Source organism: Ochlerotatus camptorhynchus, unplaced genomic scaffold (genome assembly GCF_037179485.1).
Source record: "Ochlerotatus camptorhynchus isolate MF236.1 unplaced genomic scaffold, CSIRO-AGI_Acam_v1.1 ptg000253l, whole genome shotgun sequence".
NCBI lineage: Eukaryota > Metazoa > Arthropoda > Insecta > Diptera > Culicidae > Ochlerotatus > Ochlerotatus camptorhynchus.
Window position 1 is genome coordinate 789,366 of NW_027040743.1, and position 23,428 is coordinate 812,793.

Consider the following 23,428-nt stretch of genomic DNA (forward strand, 5'->3'; position numbering starts at 1 on the left):
CGGTGATTGACACATATATTCGTAACAAAAACCAACATTTTCTATTTTAAACTACATATTAAACTTTAATATAGTTTTCTGATAGCTTTAACTCTAGAGCTAAACGGTAACAAGTAAAAGCTCAACGGTCAAACATATTGGGGCATATTTATTTTTCTAAAAATATTGGGTAAATATATCCAAAATCCAAGAAAATCAGTGTTTTTCTTTGATTCCTGAATTTTAATGTAAAAATATTGTTTCTATCTCACCATGAAAGCTGGATTCTAAGCAAAAGCGTAATGTAGAGTTTTGGGGTTAATTGTGATTTTTTTTAGAAAACATGGAAAAAACTTCTATTTTTTAGATTGACGATATCTTTCTCTAATATTTTTAGTAAAATCAAAACGTCATCAAAACGGGTTGTGTAAAAAAAAGTAAAACATTAGATTTGGATGTTTTACCCAAAATTGCAGATTTTGTTTACCGTTGTCTATTTTACTTCAACTTTGTCTCAGACGACATTTCGATTGGAATTGACGTTTTCGTGATTTGATTTATTAAAAAATATCGAAAACGCCAATTTGTAAAACTTTCGGGTTCTTGTGATGTCACTGGAATGCGTCTCTGTTGCTACACGCAAAATAAATGGCATGAACAACAAATATAAGTGCGGATTTCTTGCATACTTTTCATGTTTTCTTACACAAAAATGTACTTACAATAGACTGTAGCGTGCAAGCAAGTTTCTACAGAATAATATTTTCGTATACATCCTTCACGAGATGATCTTCTAGTCGCAGTGTATTGGAGGAACATAGTTTGTTCAAAAATTAAGGTATCATAAAAATTTCGAAATTATCCGTTCATGGATTACAATGTCTGCATACTTTTTATGCTTCCCAATTGGGTGTACAATAGGATGGGTCAACTTTACAATCCTCTGTTCCCCCTGCTCTTTCAATGCGTATCGAAGTCCTCAACAACTGTGCAAAATTTGGTCGAATTTGGCTATAATCTCGATTTGCAACAGAATTTTAAATTTTGTATGGGAAAAGGAACGATATTAATTTGCTTACCAAAAATCCAAATATTGCTCAAAATTTACCAAATCTCCGTCTAAGATTAAAAATACCATACAAAACAACTTTGTCTAAGATAGCGACGACGCCGGAATGTTCTGAGGCATTACATCTCTGATCACGCCTTTCTTCAGAAGGGGAAGTAAAGCCATTGGTCTCCGGTTCATGAGTTGATGAGTCGATATGTAGGGTCCAGGTGTGAAAGCTACCTCCTTGGCGTCAGAAGCATTGGTGCTCAGCACCGAAAACAAGATCGACGGAAAACAAATCAAGGGAAAAAAAATGTTGTCGAAGACTGCAAACCGATTTGTTCTTTGTACAAAAAGATACTAATGTTTCATTTTAGACCTAGTATTCCACACGTACCTACAAGCTCAGGCATGCGCCTGTAGGTATGCGCGGAGCAATAGGTCTAAATTAATATAATGATAACTTTTTTCCAAGAAGCCCAACCAATTTGCTGCCTTAGACAAAGTTGTTCTTCATAGTATTCTGAATCGAGATTTGGAGAAATTTTAGCAATATTTGAATTTTTGACAAGCAAATCAATAGGTTCGTTTCGTTTCTCACCCAAAATTTTAAATTCTCCCGTAAATCCTGATCATAAAAGTTGTAGATTTGAAGCTTTTCACCCAATTACATTAGATGAACTTAGAGTTATTTGTTTTTCATTAGCTAAATCGGCTGGTGTAGATAATGCTAATGCTAGAGTTATTCAAGGTTGCTTGTATGTCATTGGCCACATCAGACTGGACCTTATTAAAATTTGACCTTAAAATTTGGAAGGAATCCTTAGTGGTTCCTATTCAAAAAGTTGCTGGAACGATTAAAGCCGAAGAGTTTCGTCCCATCAACATGTTGCACATATTAGAGAAAGCTTTAGAACTTGTTAAAGGCCAGCTGTTGGAGTATTTAAATAGTAATAGTTTGTTGATACCAGAACAATCGGGATATCGGGAAGGTCATTCTTGTGAAACCGCGTTGAATTTGGTATTAGTGAAGTGGAAAAATAACTTGAAGTGTAAGGATACGATTGTTGCTGTTTTTTTGGATCTTAAACGCGCTTTCGAAACAATTTCTAGACCCTTATTGTTGAGATCAATCAAGCGCTTTGGAATTACGAGTACTGCATATAAATGGTTTGAAAGCTATTTGTCTGACAGAACTCAACGGACTGTTTTTAATGTTTCTGTTTCCAGTCCCGTGGGGAATAACCTAGGAGTGCCCCAGGGAAGTGTATTAGGGCCCCTGTTATTTATTATGCATATTAATGACTTGCGACGTGTTTTACGATTTTGCGACATTAATCTTTTTGCAGATGATACTGTGTTATTCATTGCAGCTCAGAATATAGATGATGCCGTTTTACACTTGAATGAAGATTTGCGTTCTCTAAGTAGATGGTTGAAGTATAAGCAGTTGAAATTGAATACAAGTAAAACGAAATTTATGGTAATTTCGCGGAATCGAGTAAATGAGAACGTCTCTGTTGTAATTGATGATGAGACTATTGATCGCGTTCGGGAGATTATATATCTTGGCGTGATTATTGGTGACACACTTAAGTTCAACTCTCACATTGACAATGTCATCAAGAAAATTGCCAAGAAGCATGGAATTCTATGTCGACTGAAAAACGATTTAACTATTACCAGTAAAATACAGCTATACAAATCAATCATCTCTCCTCATCTTGACTTTTGCCCTTCCATTTTATTTCTGGTCAATGCAACACAGATATCGAGATTACAGCGCGTGCAGAGTAAAATAATGCGTTTGATTTTGAGATGTAATAGATTCACTTCCTCAACTTTGATGTTAGACGCCTTACAATGGTTGTCGGTGAAGCAAAGAATTGTATATTTGACTATGGCGTTCATTTTTAAAGTAGTTAACGGTAACTGAAACCAGTTCGATTTTGTTTGCAAACCTGGTTAAATTGTCATATTATCGATAAATCGTCCAGCTCAAACCTTTGTAGGGGTAAGAGGTGGGAGCATCATCATCATCATCATCATAACCAATTTCTATCAAATGTTGCACCTTTGTTGAGGACCTCAATACTAAGTTGTGTGTGTATGTGTATTTCCTATAACCCCCACTGGCCGACAGTGTTATTATGGAAGAACTCTCTCTACAATGTCGCATTTATGGTCGTTGTAGACAACTTTAGTCCGGGAGTTAGAAAGTGATAGCTCTATTGCAGATCCAGCAACCCATTTCAGAATGTCTGGAGAGTCACGCCCATTCCGAGGTTACTTTCACTTACAATAAGCCTCGTGTGCATCACTGTTATCAAATGGATATTGGTAGTACATACACGCTTCCAGGTTCGAAAATATATTTTTTTAAACCTGGCACGTATTTAGTTTATGTATTTGGACTGGCCTCACCATGTTAGTTTGATCCTCCAATGGGTTCCGTAGTTTTGATTTTCTCTAAGCTTTGCATCTCATTTCATGATGCACTTTTGTCGTCGTAATACTTCCTTCAACGAACACAAATTTGCATTGTCATGGTCATCTGGGAAAAGGTTCGCGTCTAGTGCTTTCCCCAGGAACAGTTCGCGGCCACCAACTACCACCCGTCCAGTCTTGGGCGTATCCAGCGAGGCATCTTTCATATTGCTCGCAATCTCCGACACCGGCGAGAGACAAGCAGCCGAGCACTTTTGCAAGCGGAAAACTTGCTGATTAACGGCAACGTCGGCCACGTAATCACCACCAAAACTCGCGACGGACACATTATCAACACATTCCCGGGCTAATTCACCAACCGGACCGATCTCTCAATAGACATACACGCCGAAAGTGTAGCATCCGAACTCGGAGAGCCGGGCTCCTGGAAGGCAATGAAAACCGACATCGAACAATGGAACTGAAGCTGCTTCGTATATTTTGGAGACAGGCAAACCACGATATATCACTAAATGATAACTTCATGAACACTTGAATCTAAATTTTAGCACACAAATTAACAAATGTATAATTCGCTGGCGAAAAATACGCAACGAAAGAAAAACACGTCAGCTTTCTAGCGCGGCCTACTGCGATCCATTGGGGACCTCAATACCGGCTTGTGATCAGTCAATTGAGTGAAACCAGTTTCCTAGAGTCACGTAATTGGATGAACCAATTCCGAGAACCACCCTAGCCTTCCACTCTGCGAGCGAACAACTATCTCATCTATTTGTCAGCAGAGGACCGTCGTTGGAACAAAACTCGCGGAAATCGCCGCTCTGCGAGGACTAGAGAGAACACCCCGCGAAAAATACGCAGCAAAAGAAAAACACGTCCGCTTTCAAGCGCGGCCTACTGCGATCCATCGGGGACCTCAATACTAAGTCGGCCCAAAATTGCATTTTGTTAAGAGATCTGAGGGCTCACCCTCCAGATTATAGCTAAGGGTGTAACAAATAAACTTTAGTATGACGGCAACTTTGAGAAATGTTGGTTAGAGGTCACCCCGAAAAGATTTTTGAAAAAAACCCATTTTTCATAGCTAACATCGAACAAATGTTTTTAAATCATACAACCCCAACAACATAATGAGGGAAAAAGTTATGGGGAAAAACTTTGCCACAGACAGCATATCCGTTTCTTTAATCCTTTATAAAGTTATTCGGGATTTGCTGTGGAATGAAATGAGAATTTTTTTATTATCTACTGTATATTCAACAGCAACAGCAACGAAATCGTCGAATACGAATTGTAAATGTTGATGTTTTTGTGTTATCACCTGGTAACATTTGTTTTGAAGTTTCATGAAATCAATCGAAGGATAAATAAGCGGAAAGGAATGACGTATTTTATTAATTTCCTTTGATTGTCGTAGCTAGCAGAACTCCAAAAGATAAATCATGTCGCTAAAAACCAAGCTCAAGTCGGATCTGTTTTTTAATTAGTTCGTTTATTTGTAAGGCTCAATCGCGTTAGCTTTACGGAGCCGATAATTCATTGATCTTTGTTTGTAGCTAAATACACTTAATTCTATGTCTAGTAGGAGTTGGGCCGTATACTCGCAGCTTACTCGAGGTTAGAGGGGTACATTGTCGAAGAATAGGAAAAGGGGAGGAGCTTGGGGGCAGGGTTTCGTTGTATGAACGGTAGTGTGGTTCTAAATTCGTCTGGAGTTCGACCGGCTATGGTGACCAGTGGGCGACGATGAGACTCATCGAGACAGGGGACAAGACAAACAAAAACTAATAAAGAGATACAAAAGAAGTCGGATCACATGACCGATATTACTAGGAAGCATCTGCCCAGAAACCGTTTGCCGTCGGAGTTGGACATCATCAGCCACTTTCGATTCCAGCATGAAAACTAACAACTTTCAACCGACCAAAGCATTCAAATTGTGGCCACCGAGGTTGTGGCGATTTTGAATCAAGCTGGTCTTCTGCATCAGCTCAAACGGAATGCTGTCATGAGGCTGTCATCAGAACCATTTTCAGTGGTGAAGATGTACAAGATGCGGTTGAGTTATTACTTAAATATAAGCATGAACCACATCGAAGAAGAGCTACGAAACGATACTGTCCGTGCAGAGTTCTGGAGCCAGTTCAGCAGAGTTCTGATATGAGAATGTTGGCAATTATTTGCAACGGTAGATGGTACGACACAAGAGATGACGTCATCGAGAATTCGTTGCAGTTCTTCCAAATGTTGCGGCTTGATTGTCGTTTCCTGTATTAGGAAGATCCCAGGAACTGGAACGGCAGGATTGATTATCTTATTCCGAAAACAAGATGTGATATCTTGTGTGTTGTTAAAGATCCAGGGAACGAGTCCTAGGAGTAAATAGCACGAGATTATAATGAATTCAGTCCAAAGACTGACCAAGAGAAACATTATCTGCTATTAATTCCTAGCTATCATATGGTGGGTGAGCCCCTAGGTTTTATGCAATTTTGGACCAACCTACTCAATACACATCGGAAGAGCAGTGGGGAACAGGGGGTTGTGATCCACCATCAAAACTTAACCCACCCTTGTGTACAAACTGCAAACTGCTCAGCTTCCTTCGAATAATCAGAGATAGGTACGGACAGTTCCTAAATCAAAGATCTATCATTCCCACTGGTAGTTGATCTCATTAGCCTAACGAGTTACCCTGTTCCAAGTGAGTTTCGGAACAACCAACGACGACAACCCGAATGATATGATTTATCCATCACAACCGAATCCGCATGTATCCCCTTTCTCAATATCTTATTAACAAATTCCTCTCGTGTATGCTAATGCACATAGTTGCTGTTGACAGCCGGGAAGAATTCCCCATATTCACATTCACCCGATGGAAATTGAATTTGGAACACGGTACTCCGGCTTATTTTTTTTTTTTTGCTCAGCGTATGAGCATAAAAAAGAACCAATGTTCAAACTGAAATCTCATTCCACACCAGCCGTGATGAATAATATTCGCTTGACTGTGAATGCAGGAAACGGACTAGAGGACGACCAGCCAGTCAGTGATAAGACTTTATAATCCTTCAGAGCACGGAGGATCCTGGTTCACGTGATATGGTTTATCCTCACAGGATGTGGTGGAACGAAGCACAAGTTGAAAATGCGACAATCCGATTCGGACGTGTGTTTTTGCGTGTTGTACACGTGGGATCATTTCCAGGGCTAGATTTATATGGATTAGTTTTTTTTTATTCTCTCCTTTGCAGTGCGTTGAATTCCATGCGCAAATTATTTCAGGAGGAAATGCATAAAAACTAACATTCACCATCATCCGGTTGCCATGATCCCAGGTGCATCTCACGCATCCGCAATAACCAAGATGAAAGCCTAAATAATATGATTATTTTGATGACGAAGGCCCCCTACAGGGGATTAGTCTGTGCATTTTCCACCCCTATTTGTATGACCATTTCACGTGCTCCATCATCATCCTCAGCGAAGGGTCCGTCCTTGTTGCACAGTGCAGAACATTGAATTGAAGACTAAATGCATTCATCGGCTAGCGCCTAGTTGTATCTTCTGCCTGACGGTGGCTGTTGTATTTCAAATGACATTTTTTTTTCTGTCTCTCTGTTCTATTCATCTACTGAATGGGTTAAGCTATTTCCAGGGTAAAAAAAATGTCGTTTTACTTTGCCTTGCGGCTTGTGATCAGTCAGAGTGGCTGAGTGGAACCAGTTTCCTAGAGTCACGTAATTGGATGAACCAATTCCGAGAACCACCCTAGCCTTCCACTCTGCGATCGAACAACTATCTCATCTATTTGTCAGCAGAGGACCGTCGTTGGAACAAAACTCGCGGAAATCGCCGCTCTGCGAGGACTAGAGAGAACACCCCACAAAAAAAAATACTCCGCCATTCCCGGCATCCAAACGCCATTGCTATCCGGTTGCATTCAGCAGACACAGAGCCATTCAGTACGTGCCGGTTCAACAATGCTAACCAACAAGCAACAAACGGAAAAGACCAAACTCTCCTCCGGTATCTCCTCCAATGCACACGAACGTCACGTTTTCAGCTTTATTTAATTCAATATTGTCTAGCCTTGGAGCGTTGCTCCGGTGGCCCGGTTCTCCGATGAACCGATCACGGCCACAGTCATCCGAATGCGTAAACTGACCCTCCCACGTTGCACGTGAACCCAATATTTCGTGACACTACTCTGTGTATGCGGCTTGTGGCAGTAGTGGTGTTTCGGTTTCGTCACAAATACTAAAATTCACTGGACGACGAGTGCCACAAAATCGAATCATCCCTGGGGATGGACATCATTTTATTTTTTCGACCACAGTCAGCGCACGGACAACAACGTGCGGTCGGTTAAATTTCATTTCGAAAAAGTTTCCCCCACCCTGTTAAATGTTGAAAAAGTTTTACCGGACGTGGTCTTCTCTACTATACACTCGCCTCAGGGGACCGGAAAGGCCTCCCCTTCCAGGACGGTGAGAGATAGCTAAAAATCGACCCTGTCCTGTTTTGGGTTTGGATAGGATCGTGAAACACCTGATGTGTAGCTGGTGCATGACATAGATGAAGCCTTTGAGTAAGCATCAATACAATTCCGCTTCAAGCCATGTCACATACACCTAGATGGTTGGATTTAATGAATTTCATCTCGCGATCAGCTTTTGGTCTATGCCTTTTTTAAACCAGAAACGTCGTTTAGTATTCCAGATCTCATCTGCAATTTGCATAAAGAATGCATATAAGATGCCGGTACTGGTATTCGTATTGTGTATAAAATAATAAAAAACTGAATACAAATTACAATTCAATAGCATTCAAACAAACGGTCTTAGGGTTGCAACGATTGTTGTCAATAGCTTGAAAATGACATTTTCCATTAAACTAAGTGTCAATGAATCTGAATTATTTAAAAAAAACGGTCAAACGCAGATCTGGAATATGAGCGCAAAGGCCGTGAGTGGTCGGAACAAACGTATTTGCTTTTAGTTCTTTTAATTATTCGAAAATCTATTATCTTAACTCCTTCTGTATTTGGATTGATGGCCCTGAAAAGGGTCGTTTGTTTGATGATTGTTGGTCCGGAAAAGGACCTTTTGATTTTCAAATGATTGCTCTGAAAAGGACCGTTTATAAAAAAAAAATTAAAATTTCAGTCACATTTATGCTAAACAAATTCTTGGGAAATAATTGGGATATTTATTGATTGTTTGAAAGATGAAATGTCCACACATACTTGCTGTATGAAAATAAATTGATACAATTAAATTTCAAATAAATCCAGTAATTTATCGTACGTATGTGTTCAAGGCTAATTCTTAAAACCTTATTTAATTTTTTTTTCATTTAATGCAAACAAATTCAAAGAGATCCAAGAGGTGCAATTTACTATAATGCATTTTACAAATATTTAAAAACAGCATTTTTCGATGCATCATATGAGATTGTAAAAATCAGTCGTCATATTAATCTTCTTGCCATTTAAATTAAAGTATAATAGTCTGTGCCTAAGGACTCGAACGGAAACTTGACGTAGGACGGAGCAAATATGTTGAGCCTTTAGTTCTTATAATTGATCGATAATCTATCATCTAAACTCTTTCCGTTTTTGAATTGGTGGCCCTGAAAAGGGCCGGTTGTTCTTCGAACGGTGGCCATGAGAAAGGCCGTTGTTTGTTTGATCGTTTAGGACGGCTACCGTGTGATTATTGATACCTGTAATTTTAAAAGTTTGTTTGTGACATTAAATTCTGAATGATGATATTACTTCTTACCTATATCAGTAGGTATAGGCCGATGGTAAGAGAAATAGGTGATGAATACTTCACATCTAAGATCTGGAATATGAGCGCAAAGGCCGTGAGTGGTCGGAACAAACGTGTTTCCTTTTAGTTCTTTTAATTATTCGAAAATCTATTATCTTAAATCCTTCTGTATTTGGATTGATGACCCTGAAAATGGTCATTTGTTTAATGGTTGTTGGTCCGGAAAAGGGCCTTTTGATTTTCAAATGGTTGCTCTGAAAAGGACCGTTTGGTGTTTTTTTTTTCTGGTGTCCATCGAAAGGGTTGTTGGAGTTGGAGGGTACGGAACGAATAGGTACTAATCGATGTTGCCTTTTAATTGATTTTAATTAATATTGCTGTTGTATTTGCTTCAGTGGATGGAGAACTAACACGAATTGCATAAACGTGCTACCAATTGACGTCTGCAAGAAGGTTTAGATCTGGATGATTTACGCAAGTTTATTATCTCACGGAGACTCAATGACTCAAAGCTGATAGTAATTTGCCGAACACTGCTATTGGCACTGATTGATGATTTGTTGCTGTTATTTCTCTCCATTGTACAAAAATATTTCAATTTTGTGAACCTGTTTTACCCACCATCTAGAAATCTTTAAAAAAATCTATAGCGTAGAAATATAGTGACCCTGAAAAAGGTCATTTGGGATCCAAGAGATTTACATGCTGGTACTTTCGGGATGGCATGCTTGTACCATTTCACAGCGGTTGAAATGTTTGCAGGTGATCGATGTTGTAGTCAGCCTAACGGAACGACTGCAGTGGAACATCTGAAATATGGTGGAGCGTCTCGGAGAACCTCCTATGTCCGCGTCCTTTAGGGTCCTACCAAATTTGTGGTAACCATCTCCTTAGCAAATGAAACTGCCATTTTGGATCGAAGCGAACAAACTGCTGTACTTGGGTATCTCCAGAGACAGCGTGCTCAGTTCCTGGCAGCAGCATTACGCAGGTGATAATTGTAGTCCAACTCAGCTGCGTAACGTTCGAAGGATGTCGTTGCCGTTGGTAATGCTTCTCATTCCGATGTTAGCGTCCTCTTTCTGGGTCTATCAAATTAGTTGTGACGACTGTCCCCACAGCTAATGGAATTGTAACTGATCACGCTCACTGAATTACAGCCCCTCCCTTTTGAAGTAGTTTTCGTCAGAGCGTTCCTAGTTGCAAGTATATGGCAGCATTCATACCAGACCAAGACGTGCTCCAACCAGCATTGAATTGCATTGTTGTGAAAAAAAAACAACTAGCGCTACTTGACTCTTTCACACCAGTGCAAATCGATGCCGACCGGATGACGGTGGCCCAGTCATGCTGCCTACCTCCGGTCGTTGGGGGTGCATTCATCGTCGTCGTCTTCGTATTGGTGCGATACGTGTGATTCCACTCATACGTTGTGACCAACGCTTATCCGTCCGTTGCTCGAAAGTAAATGACGAAGAAAAAGATTTGGCAAGCGTTTTTATTACCGCTGCTTTTCTCCTCCCTTCCATTCACTGGTGAAATTGTGAGCGGTGAGCTCGCTCATGTGAGGATTTTTTTTTTGACGTAGGACTACGTCTATGATTTCTTTATGGGGGTACACTTTGTGAAAACCGAAAATGGAACATGTAACAAAAAATGAAAGATTTTGAACGTTAATAACTCAGCTGCCCTGGGACTAATTTAAATAATTTTTTCAACAATCGATCAGATATATTTCTACACATCTGTTAAATTTAAGACTTCATCATTTTGTTATTGTCACTATTGAAAATTGCACGAATGTGCAACTGTTGCTTTGAAATTAAAATTATCACTGATTGCCTGCGAAAAGCGATTTCCCGAACACAGATTTCAAAGTTGAATTCCATCCGGTCTCACTAAACGGTGTTTATTCAATCACCGCGTGGTAAGTGGTGGTTCTCATCGGAATCAGTAGCTCTTCGTGAGTCGCTGTGGGCCATCCTTGTCAAGTGCGTCATACTAAAGAGTGTAAACAGAGAGAACTCTGTCTATTCCTATTCCTACACAAAACACAGGCTCCTGCTGCAGTTAACAAATAAGGTTTATTATATAAGACCACGTAGTCTTACGTCACCATTGCGTACAACCCCATAGGGCTGTCCCTTGTAGTTTTTTTTTTTTTTTTTGGGATTTGAGCCACTGCGACCATTAAGCTGATCTATTGTGGTATACCCCTATTTAGTATCGCATCTGTTCAGGACGACGAGTTACCATTTAGGGTAACTGCCTTTGTTGCCTGATAATGCGGAGTGTGAGCATGCGCAATGTGTCGTGTGTTCGATTTGCGCTCTATCGTTACGTCCGTGTTTGGGATTTTTCGTTACATATCTGATTTTGATTTTTTTTTTTTTAATGTGACCCCCAGTATAGAAATTAAAGGCGTAGTCCTACGTCAAAAACTGGGTTTGAATTAATACATCGACGGCCTTTAAACTGATATAAGTGTTCACAACCTTTAAACAAATGGTATTATTTCCTAACGATAAAAGCCATACATTTTAATAAAAATTGTGATATAAAGAGACATTGAATACAACCCCAATCGATCTTGAATAACTTTTAAGTAATTTGATCTCAATCTTTAACACAATCTGTCGTCTCTTCTAACTTATTTGGTTACAAAATTATGCATGGAAATAGACACTTTTTAATTCAAAATTCACCACAACTTCCAAATCACATTTTCCAATGGCATAAATTTTCACAATGTCTTACCTATTTTAACGAAAACGAACAAAGCTTTAGTAAGCACCGGTTAAAATTTTGAAATAAATGTATCATGTCTTTTTAAAAAGAAATTGATCATAATTTTTCATGAGATTGATCAATAAAATACCAATTTGATCACAGTCTGCATTGTAATGCCAAACTATATTGAAAACTTGGTCACAATTGCAAAAGAGATTTGAATTAAATTGATCACAATGTTTGACGAATTCGAAATAAATCACAACTTTCATTATACTTGAATGGTAATCTGGCACAAGTTTGAAGAAATTTTTGGGAATTGTTGTCCATTTCTTACAAAAAAAGACATAACTTTAGAAGAAAATCATCATAATTTTCAAATAAACACAAAATGTAAACATAATAGGTCCCAACTGATCACCTTATATTATTGAGAACCGATTCGAAGTTGAAATGAAATTAGCTCAACTGTTATCAAAAACAACAAGGTTTACGCAATTTTTGTTTATTGCACGGATATCTAAAGTGCTTTTGAATAATGTTTACTAATTGATTAAATTTTCAATTGTTTTGTAGTAAAGTTTGAATTTTGCGAACTGCCCCTTGACTGAAAAAAATCGTTTCACGCCTTAAATGATGCAGCAATTAAAAAGTTTTAGAAATTCCAAATTTGGATGGATTAGGATTCAAATTTCTTATTTAGGAAATTTTTTATTATGATACATAATGCCAACGTGAAACCTGCAAATCTTCAAAAAACAAAGGTCGAAAGTTAATCGTATTGAACCGTAGTGTGAGAAGATTGGTTAAATCATAATCATCAGTCTTAGTCGGTTCATGTTAGTTTTCGTGATAGCCATGCCAACCGAATTGCAAACGAATCATGAGCCAAAAAATTTGACACAGACCAAGTTAGGATCTAGTTTAATATAATTTTTTTATAACAGTCGGACTCTAAGTCGCAGTCGGTACTATTTCTTAGACTCCAACTCCGACTTCTTATGCTAGAAAATGCTACCGACTCCGACTCCACAGACCTGTTTGGATGTTTTCAATATTGAAACATTCATGGTTGTCTGCTAAATTTACAGTGATTTTCTAATAAATTGCCTATATTTAGGAGCAACTCTACATTTTAAGAAATATATTTTGTAATTTCTGCTGAAAATACACAAGGATTTTAGCATCTGCTTCGGGTTCAGGAGACATAGCTTAATAAGAACAGTTACTAGAAATATACTCGAAAGCCATTTGAGAGATCAGAGAATATTAAGCCTCAGAACATCCCGGCGGCGCCAACTGGGATTGAACCCAGGCCTGCTGGGGTGAGAGGTAATCACGTAGAGAGTAATCATCTTGGATTATAAAAAGCAGTTGGACATCCAATTGGGACTTCGATATGTCATTCCCGTTCCAAATATACCAATATTACAGAGTATCAGAATTTTCCGGAAATCGGATGTCACCATCTTGTATTCAATAGCTATCCATTTCCTGCCATTTACTTCGTCCTTATTCTGAAAATACCCTTATTAAAGAGCATCTGAATTTTTCGGAAGCCGTAAGTCGCCAGTTTGTGTTCCAAAATGCTGTTCAGATATTCACTTCCGGGCCCTACATGCCTTTCCCGATCCAAAAATACTCATAGTTTAGTGTATCTCTGTGTAATGCGGACTCACCCAACATGCTTGTCAAATTGGGAGCCAATGTGACTTGTAAAACATGAGCCAAACATTCAGAAAACCATACATGTAGATACTCTTCCTAACTATGGTCAAGTATCGTCAACTTATTGAACCGCACTTTTTAATAACACATTATTGATTGTAAGCTCAACGGCAGAAGCCAAATGCTCAGTGAAATAAGCTTAACAAGCAACTCAGTTTTGATGACTAAACTCGGTCACAATTCCAATAAAACATACACTTCTCGCTCAAAGTTTTTTGCAGGATTCAACTGACAGTTTTCCATTGGCTTGCAAAATAAAATCGATTGACTCCTGGTGTATCTTAGCATTTCAGAAACCGAAAATCGTCATCTTGGATTCCCAGGAAGTGGCTAACAACTGATGTCTCTTCTCGAGAATACCCGACAAACAGGAAATACTTGAATCCCGATACACGGAGCGGTTAAACCTATTCAATCACTTAGTTTTAGTACTGACTTCCCTCGGACGATTATTCTCAATTCTCTTAGAAGAATTTATCGTCTTCCACTGAAAGCTCGCCTGAAAATTAATGCTGCCAACTTCCCGAGGAAGTTTCCTCTGACATCTCCTAGCAGTCCCGGAAGATTATTCCTTCTCTTGAAAGTTTAATTCAACTTGCACCAGAAGTAGGGTAAATGATGGCATCAGTAGTACATTTACCTATTATCGTCTGGAGAGTAAATGAAGTCCTCGAGCGCCCATGCCAGAGGATACATCATGTTTCAAAGCATATATTGTTCAAAATTGAACAATTAGAGGCAACTCTCCCGAAAGTTTTATCCGGCTTCGACTGAAAGCTTCTTATGACTTCCCCTAGCAGTCCTACTGGCTTTATTTGGAAATATGTTCGGACTTTCTCGTTTTCCCTTTTTAAATTTCCAGTGTAAGGTTATCACCTCCAGAAATTTATTTTGAAATTAATCCATCGGCACCCTTGGAATTGTCATATGACTTCCGCCGGTAGCTTTTCAAACATTCTCGAAATGATTTTCAAATTTTAAATTTCTTTTCCCTCGGAGTAACTTCTTACTTTCCCAGGAAATTGATTCAGTTTTCACCCACTAGCTCCTTCCGACTTAATCAGGAAGTTTCTGTTTATGTCCTTCGTGAATTTCTACCGACTTCTTTTGGAATATGTGTTGACTTCCACATGAAAATATTGAGCAAAATTCAAAATGTTTAGGTCAGGTCTGTTTTTTTATTAGTAGAAATATAAAATTGCTGTTTCCGCGAAATCTATTCAGATTCGGGAAATGAGATTTTAGGAAATTTCCCAGGAATGTCCTGGAAATCGACTGGCGGCTTCTTGGATTGAAAATGGCGTAAGACATCGAAATAACGTCGAATACCGATATCCGGTCTTTTCGCGTTGTCCGCAGTTCAAAATAGCCTTATTTTAGTTTTGGATATTTGATTTTACGGAAACCGTAAATCACCGTCTGAGAATCCAAAAAGTCATCCCAGAAAGTATAAGCACAATTTCATCTCTCTGCCATATCTACCCCGATGAAGTTTATCAGCTGTTCATCAATGTGTGCTGTTTTTTACTTGTTACTGAAGAATTTTGTGTGCGCAAAGTGCTTTTTTTTTTACAAGATCATCAAAATGCAAGGCATTTTCCCGGAAAAGTGCAAACAGATCGTGCACAAATGGTACACTAATCCCAACCTATCAGTAAGGTAGTTGCCGAAAATGGAGAAAGTAAGTATTGGAGTACTCCAAACCATCATCCAGAAGTTATCTTCGAGGACAGATTTAAATCTGGCCGTAAACTGGGACTGGTGAACCGAAAAGTGGTCCAGAAGATCACCAAGCTGTCAAGTCATTAATAGAAGTGCCTCTGTTCGAGATTTGGCAAAAAAAAACTGAGAGCATCGAAGAGTAAAGGGCCACCCACATTAGATCCGTTTGAGTTGCGTTGACGTAAATTTGACGCGTCCGATCCGGATCTAATGTGCGTGGGCCTTAACGTCCAATGATCCAAGGCAAGAAACGGGCTGAAAACGTTCAAGAAGCAGAAGAAGCCGATACAGAGTCAGAAACAAGCCGTATCCGTCAAACTGACAGCTCGGAAGCTATATGATAGCCTGCTGTGTGGAAAATTGGCGTGTGTTATCATCGACGATACGTCAAATATGACTACAATACGCTTCCGGGAGACCAATACCATAGAGGTAACTCTAAGACCAGAAGGTCCCGAAGAAACGTGCTCAACTTTTTGGCTGCTCAGCTCTGGTACTCGCTTCGGTCCCAAGCTAATCGATGCACCCCTCGAAACATAGGAAAATCCACGAACCCCTCACTTTATCTGTCAAACTTTCATAGGGAATCAAAATAAACATAGTGTAGTACTGGAATTTATACTAGAATGGGGCCCGTTAATTGATTTGCTTGGGACCAATAGGCTAGTCAAGTAGTGAGTCAATTTAAAATCGTTAGTTTCCACTGGTTGCCAATACTCCACGGTCCGTGATGGTCAGAAAGTTTACGATGCCGATAAGTCAATTTTTACCGAAAAATTTGGTAAGAAAACCATGGTTTGGCAAGCAATATGTGAGTGTGACAAGTTGTCAAAGCCATTTGTGACGAAGACTGATGAACACTGAACACGGCCCATGATCCGTCAACATGATAGCCCAGTACTATTTTGGTTTGATTTCATGTCAATGCACTACTCGAAAGACACGGTAACTTGGTACAAAGCAAACAAAGTGCAATACGTGCCAAAAGAGATGAATCCACCACTGTACTAGCACAGGTACATTTTCACTTAAAACCTAGGTAAACTTAAATTTAATTTACTGTAGGAGCAGGTACTCCGTTATCTGTATCTGCTTACTCGTTGATGTGCCCTAGGTAGTAACTTGAAAAGCCATGTGTGTCCGTTTCCTTGATCCCTGTTGAGTAAAGTTGAATTCCGTTGTTTGTTGATCTCGAGGCTCTCTGCAACATCCAGTTTCCATGGTGTAGATACGGTGTGTAAAATCGTGATGTCCTCCGTCGATAGTTGGTGGTACTCTGTGAAGATTTGTTCTGCAACCTTTGATTTGAAATCATATGTTAGGCCTTTTTCCTCTTGCTTTTTGGCCTTATTAACCTCCGCTATATTTTCTTTAAATCTAAGTGGTAAAGTTCTCTTGGTTTGTCCTACGTTAACTTTGTTACAATGATTACAGCTAATTTTATATACCTGCTTTACCTAAACCATTAACTGGGTCTTTAGTGGATCCTAACTATGATTTCAACTGGTTATGTCTACTTGTGAAAACTAAATCTAATCCGAATTGTTTTAACTGTGGTCTTAGCTTACAAGTAATATCTTGATCAAATGGAACGAAAACTCGTTTCAAGGGTTCAGGTGCTGCGATGAGGGTTGTAAATAATATCCTTTGTAGAATTCTCTTTTTTTATCTATGATTGCCTGGATTGCGGTTTCCTTGTATCCGTTGAGTCTCGCTGTTTCGAAGATATTTCTCGGAGGCGAACCAGCCTAAGGCTGAAAGCCTCCTAAATAAAGCTAAATTAATTAATTAATGTTTCGAAGATGTACTGTGATTCCTTAACCATTCCTATTTAAACATACACACTTAGAAATAACTACTTTTACACGAGACGTAATCCATATTGGACGTAAATCATAGAACGTAAACAAACATTTCATGTAAAATTAAGTTTTTTTAAACCGAAACATCAGCTAGTTGACGAAGAGAACGTTTGATTGAATTGATTTTTACGTTTCTTTCAACTGATTCTTATGTCAAAAGGCTCGCTTACATGTGTCGGTCTCAGGGAACCGAAATTTACATGACTTTTTAGTAGTGTGTAACGTTGTTTTATACCAATAATAAACTGCTTACACTTATGTTTCTTCGTTTCCCCATTCCAAAATAACTATATTGGGAATATTTAGGAAACCGGATGTTACCATCGTGGATTTTAAAATTTCGCTGGACAACGATTGCCGGCATCTGCAATATAGTCGCTATTTTTATAGTCTGGTGGAAAGAATTCCGGGAACCAATTGAGCTGTCAAACAGCGGAACCAATCGAGCATATCACGACCTACAAAAGAGCACATCAGCTTTTGCAAACAAATATTCGGAAATTCTTTTCTTGTGACTCAAGGCTCGCCTACGCAAAACAACAGCATCATCGGATTGGAATGATGCTGTTCATTTGCATTCGGTTGGCGAAGAAAGAACTATCACAATTTTGTTTATAACAGTTGATATTATCTTTTCAATTGTTGGTCTACAATATGTTGAATTGGTTCCGCTTTTCGATACATCGAATTTCTATCCACCATACTATAAACATAGCGACTATAATCTGCAAGTGTTCCCGTTTCTAATCAATTTAGCAATTGAGAGGTATCTGCATTTGATATCACCGTCTTGTGTTCCAAATCGGCATCAACTTATTTAAGTACATGTTCAGTTTTATCAGAATTCAATTATTCTTCACAATTTAAATTAAAGAGTGATGTTCACAGTAGAAAAATCAAATTTTGAAACTATGGTGTGTGTTGTTTTATCTTGCATCATATTACATCAGTTTTACGATGAAAATTCGCATCTATTTGCTGATGCATGTGGGTGACTTAGTGGAATATCTGTATGAAGAAATAGAAAAGGATTGAAAATTTCTATTTAATTATACTACCTTATTTGCTTATTTATTTATTTCTATGACTGAACATCAGCAGGCGTTATTTGCCCCAATGATGTAACTTAAACTAAACATGAAAAGTACTAAAACAAAACACCAATAAGTACATAGATAGTCATCTCGTAAAAAAAGGAACATTACTAAACAAACTAAACTGATCTAGAAAAAAACGAACTAAACCTCGGGCGAAGCAGCTGGCGAGTTAGGTCAAAATTAAACAGTGCGGAGACCCTATTGAAGAGTCTCTGTAAACCACCGATTGCACCGAACATGCTATAATTAGTTCGCTGCATGGGCAGGCGCAGCATTGAATTATTCCGTAGGGCTCGGGGTTGAACATTGATGTCAATTTGCTCAAGGAGGACAGAGCAATCGGTGCGTCCTTGCAAAATATCCACAATTAGCAATACCCTTGCTGTATCCCTTCGGACCGACAGGCGCTCCAGATGGATCAGTTGCAAACGACTTTCGTAGCTAGGCAATCGGAACGGATCCGTCCACGGCAGTTTACGTAGCGCATATCTCAGGAACCGTCGCTGAACAGACTCAACTCTTTCGACACCGTTGTTGTAGTGAGGAGTCCAGACAACCGAGCAGTATTCTAATATGGAGCGAGACAAGGAGCAGTACAACGATTTAAGGCAGTAGATATCCGTGAAAGGCAATCCTGAAGAAAACCCTAGAATTCTGGAAGCTTTGTCGACGGCGTGCGAGATGTGCTGCTTGAAAGAGAGTTTTGGCTGACGCGCTCAATTTCAGTGCCTAACAAAACATACTTGAACATAATAGTCTCTTTCTTGCGCGAAAAAGAGATAACTGAGCATTTGGACGGGTTAACCTCCATACGATTCAGAATACACCAATCAGCAAAAGCATTCAGCTGACGTTGAAGGAAGCAACAGTCTTCAATTGAGTGAATTCGGAGGTAGAGTTTAAGGTCATCTGCGTAAGATAATCGTGGTCCCTCAATTACCAGATTCACGTCGTTGAAATAAATCAGGAAAATCAGCGGTCCCAGGTGACTACCCTGGGGTATGCCGGATGTGGCAGCGAACGTACGGGACTGGTGATCACCAATGACAACAGTAAGATAGCGATCGGTGAGGTACGACTGAAACCATTGCAAAAGGCAGCTGTGGATACCAAGCCTGTCCAGTTTAGCGATTGATATGCGGTGATTCAATTTATCGAAGGCAGCAGATAAGTCAGTATAAATGACATCCGTCTGAGCACGATCCGACATACTGTTAGAGATGTAGGAAGTGAGGCACAGCAAGTTAGTGGCAGTGGAGCGACCAGCCATTAAACCATGCTGGTCGATACTAATATACGGCTTACAGTGAGCGAGCTACGGTTCCATAACAACGAGTTCAAACAATTTAGCAACAGCGCTAAGCGAAGTAATGCCACGGTAGTTGCCAACGTCCTGTTTGTTGCCTTTTTTTATGTACTGGAAACATGTGCGCTAGCTTCCAACAGGATGGGAAAACTCCGACGTCCACAGACCGTTGAAAAACGTGCAGCAGTGGAGACAACAAACTGTCCAAGTGCGTTTTGAGGAACGCCGATGGAATTCCGTCAGGACCCTGATTGTACGACGACTTGAGTTTCGAGGAAGCCCTGAAAAACATCTCGGGATTTATGTCAATTCTGCTCATGGTTTGGCCAGAGACTGGTACGTAACTGGCAGCCAGTCGGGCATGGTCGTCACTCAGTCTCTCGTCCGTGAAGACACTAGCAAATTTTTCAGGAACAGCTGACAGATATCTTGCGTAGATGAGGCCACGTTACCATTATGTGTCATAGACGACGGCAGACCAGCTTCATGACGTTGTTCGTTGACAAACTTCCAAAACTGCTTGGGACGTGACTTAAGCTTTCTCTGCAATCCACGTCGATACTGAAGAAAGCACCGTTTTGCAACTCGTTTGTATGCGTGATTGATCCTGACATAGTGACGTTGAAGGGATAGTGTGCAGTGCTTGGTGAACTTCCTAAGAGCGACTCTCTTTCTGGATTTCAGACGACGAAATTCGCTCGTATGCCATGCTGGATGGGTCGTATGATGATGAATCTTTTTCGGAACGTGTCTGTCAATGATATATGCCAAGACATTGGAAATAGTTTGAGCGGCGGACTCAATGTCAACGGTATCCAATAAGTCGTCCCAATCTAAATTGGAGAGTAACTCGGCGATACTACCATGGTCGGCGTTGCAAAAATCGTAGGAAACGGTGGCAGGTGAAATATTAAAATCATGCATCAGCTTAGTACTTAACGTCACCAGTAGCGGCGGGTGGTGACGATCCAGTCTCACCAGAGGAGTGGGCGCCTCGCATAAGAAAGGAGCCATGTCCTGGGCGCTTACAAAACAAAGATCCAAACTGCGGTTGTTCTGGTTAATAACATGGTTGATTTGAGAAAGAGTGGCTGAGCTGTAATTGTCCAGAATGAGCGAAGCGTAGGAATGGATGACAGAGTGATCCATGTAAGGATAGAGGAAGCCGTTGCGAGTTTTTTTCCATGAAATCCCCGGGATATTGAAGTCACCAAACCCAAATCCCCGGGAGATTGAAGTCACCAAATAACAGACTAAAGTGGTTATTTTATACGATAGATGAGGACATGAAAGTATAGAGTTGATAGTTCCGTTTGAGTACGGCAGTGTGAAAATTGTATTTAGAGAATAGAAAGTGAGCAAGGACAACTTTTTAGGAAGGTACAAATCGGTTAGATCATCTCTCTTTACCAAACTCCCCCGTTGGAGAGGGATGGTGAGGGGTATCCCTCCCGCCACCACTGGCAAAAAGAAAACAATTTTCACACTGCCGTACTCTAACAGAACTATCAACTCTATACTTTCATCTCCTCATCTATCGTATAAAAATTACCACTTTAGTCTGTTATATAAAATTAGCATCTTCAACTATGTAAATCACTAACTTCACGCAGAAGTAATACAAACAAATAGCTAAAGTATGTATAAAATAACCGTTCACGGACTTTATCAACCTCTGATGGGAATATAAGTATCCCCGATGAACGCGGTGGGTAGTTCAGTCCATGCAGATATATTATCTAATTCTACCTTATTTTTTGTCTGTATCTGTTCCACCACCAAGGCCCCTAGATATAGAACCCAGCAGCACATGGGTCGAGAACAATGGCTTTCCCGACTAACAATGTTAGTTGCAGATTAGTTTATACAGCCAACAATTGGCTTATAAAGCTTATTTTTGCCTGAATAAGCTAGTCTGCAGCTAAAATTGTTTGTTGGGTTACTTGTCCCTTCCATAGGAAGATGCAACCAGTGATTTTTACCTTAGAAAATTCATACAACTGTAAAATTGGTGTTTAATTTATTTTGTAAAACAGTACTAAACGGTTTTTGCTCATGAGATTTTCAAAAATTTTGGTATGAGGATTTTTACATAGAAGTCATAAAGAACTGCAAAACTATTTCAAAAAGTCTTCTTGTAAAAGTTTTGAAAAAGGTGTGCCCTTCGTCAAGCATTGATTATGTTATTATGTTTTACATGAATAGCCGGACTGTGTACCACTATAAACTACACACAAGAAATAATACACCAATCAATGTTGTCTGTCATTAACCCTTTATTTGTTTGTCTTTTTTCGTTTCCGTTTCTCATTGCAGGATTACTCCAATTTCTTCGCAAAAAATGCCATCAACGCAACCTACCCTGGCTATCGGGCACCACCCGGCACTCAACACCATTCGTAAAACTGCAGCCACACACCAACCACTACACGATCAACACACGCACATACGCTACTAGACCAACTAGAACAACACTTATGGAATTACAGCAAAACACACAACACAAAACCTAATGATAATAGAATAAACTAGAACGTGTCGACCTGCTAATGTTAGATAGAATTTTAAAAATGATACTTTCACCAACACCAAACAACTACACTTCAAGACACTTTTGGCAACAGAATCAACACACTTACCTAACAACTAGGCGGAAGGAGTTCTCCAGTTAACCTTACAGTTCTTGTACTCAGTTACCAATCAAACATATGAGTTGTGACACACAAGCACAAACAGTAATACGATGTAATTTGAACTTACTTAACATATTATTTTTCATACTTTTATAACGAAACACGCAATATACACGAAACTAAACAGCTTAGGATTGATACAAATTTTATAATTACTAAATGTTTACTAGTTAAGAAAAAAGAACATGATTTGTAACTAATTCTTATTGGCTTATCGGTTCAATAGCTTCTGTTTCTGATAAAACAAACAATCGATGAAGAAAACAGTTTTACCAATGTTATTATTAATTGTTCGTTTCTCTCGATTTCAGTATACATCTACATCTAACGCTTAATTACTTTTTAATTATACTAATAGAGGTCAGCAGCAGAAAAAAATTAAAGCTTAACCGCAATTGTATTATGCTAAACTATTGGAACGAAACAGGAAACAGGAACAGGGCAGGGTAACACAGATAAAAAAAAAAGTTGTTAAATGCGAAGCACAAGTGTTAAAAGCAATTATTAATCAAATGTTCAATTGATAATGAGTTTTTAGTGATAAATATTAAAACGGGCCGATGGAGATAGGGGAGTGAGGACAGAACGAACAACAGGGTCGTAGACCGCACTTCTCGCCTGCAGGACAAAATCAACATCGCTATTCAATAATAAGGAGAAGGCCAGTCTACAACCCTGTGGCTTTTTACGCGATCCATCCAAGATAGGGAAAAAATAAAACAATGAGGGTTATATTTCATTTATTTATTCATAAATAGCCCGATATTTTCGCGGGGGGACCTTCGGACAAGTCGGATAGCGATGGAGATGAGACAGAAAAAAAAATCCGGGTTAAATTTCACACCACACGCGCCCTGCCAATTCGCAGCTGGGGCTGTCAAAAGAGCAAAAGTGACACGAGGCCAGTCGCCTACTGCCATTCAGGGCGCAACAAAAGGATTCCAAACGGGGCAGCTCGGAAATGTCAAGCCTCTGATAAAAACCAGCATGCGGGTGACAAAAAATAATTATTTTAAACATTCATTTATTTAA

The 23,428-nt window shown here is 39.4% G+C and overlaps 1 protein-coding gene across 3 annotated transcripts in view; it reads left to right on the top strand.

Annotated features, from left to right (window-relative positions):
* The window catches only part of LOC135704967 (uncharacterized), a 307,390-nt gene extending 284,993 nt beyond the window's left edge, over positions 1-22,397 (top strand). For all 3 annotated transcript variants that reach the window (XM_065226504.1, XM_065226506.1, XM_065226505.1), the window contains one exon: positions 22,020-22,397. In XM_065226504.1, coding sequence (XP_065082576.1) covers positions 22,020-22,106 — 87 coding nt within the window. In that variant the 3' untranslated portion in view covers positions 22,107-22,397. The remainder of the gene's footprint in view (positions 1-22,019) is intronic.
* Positions 22,398-23,428: the final 1,031 nt, after the last annotated feature.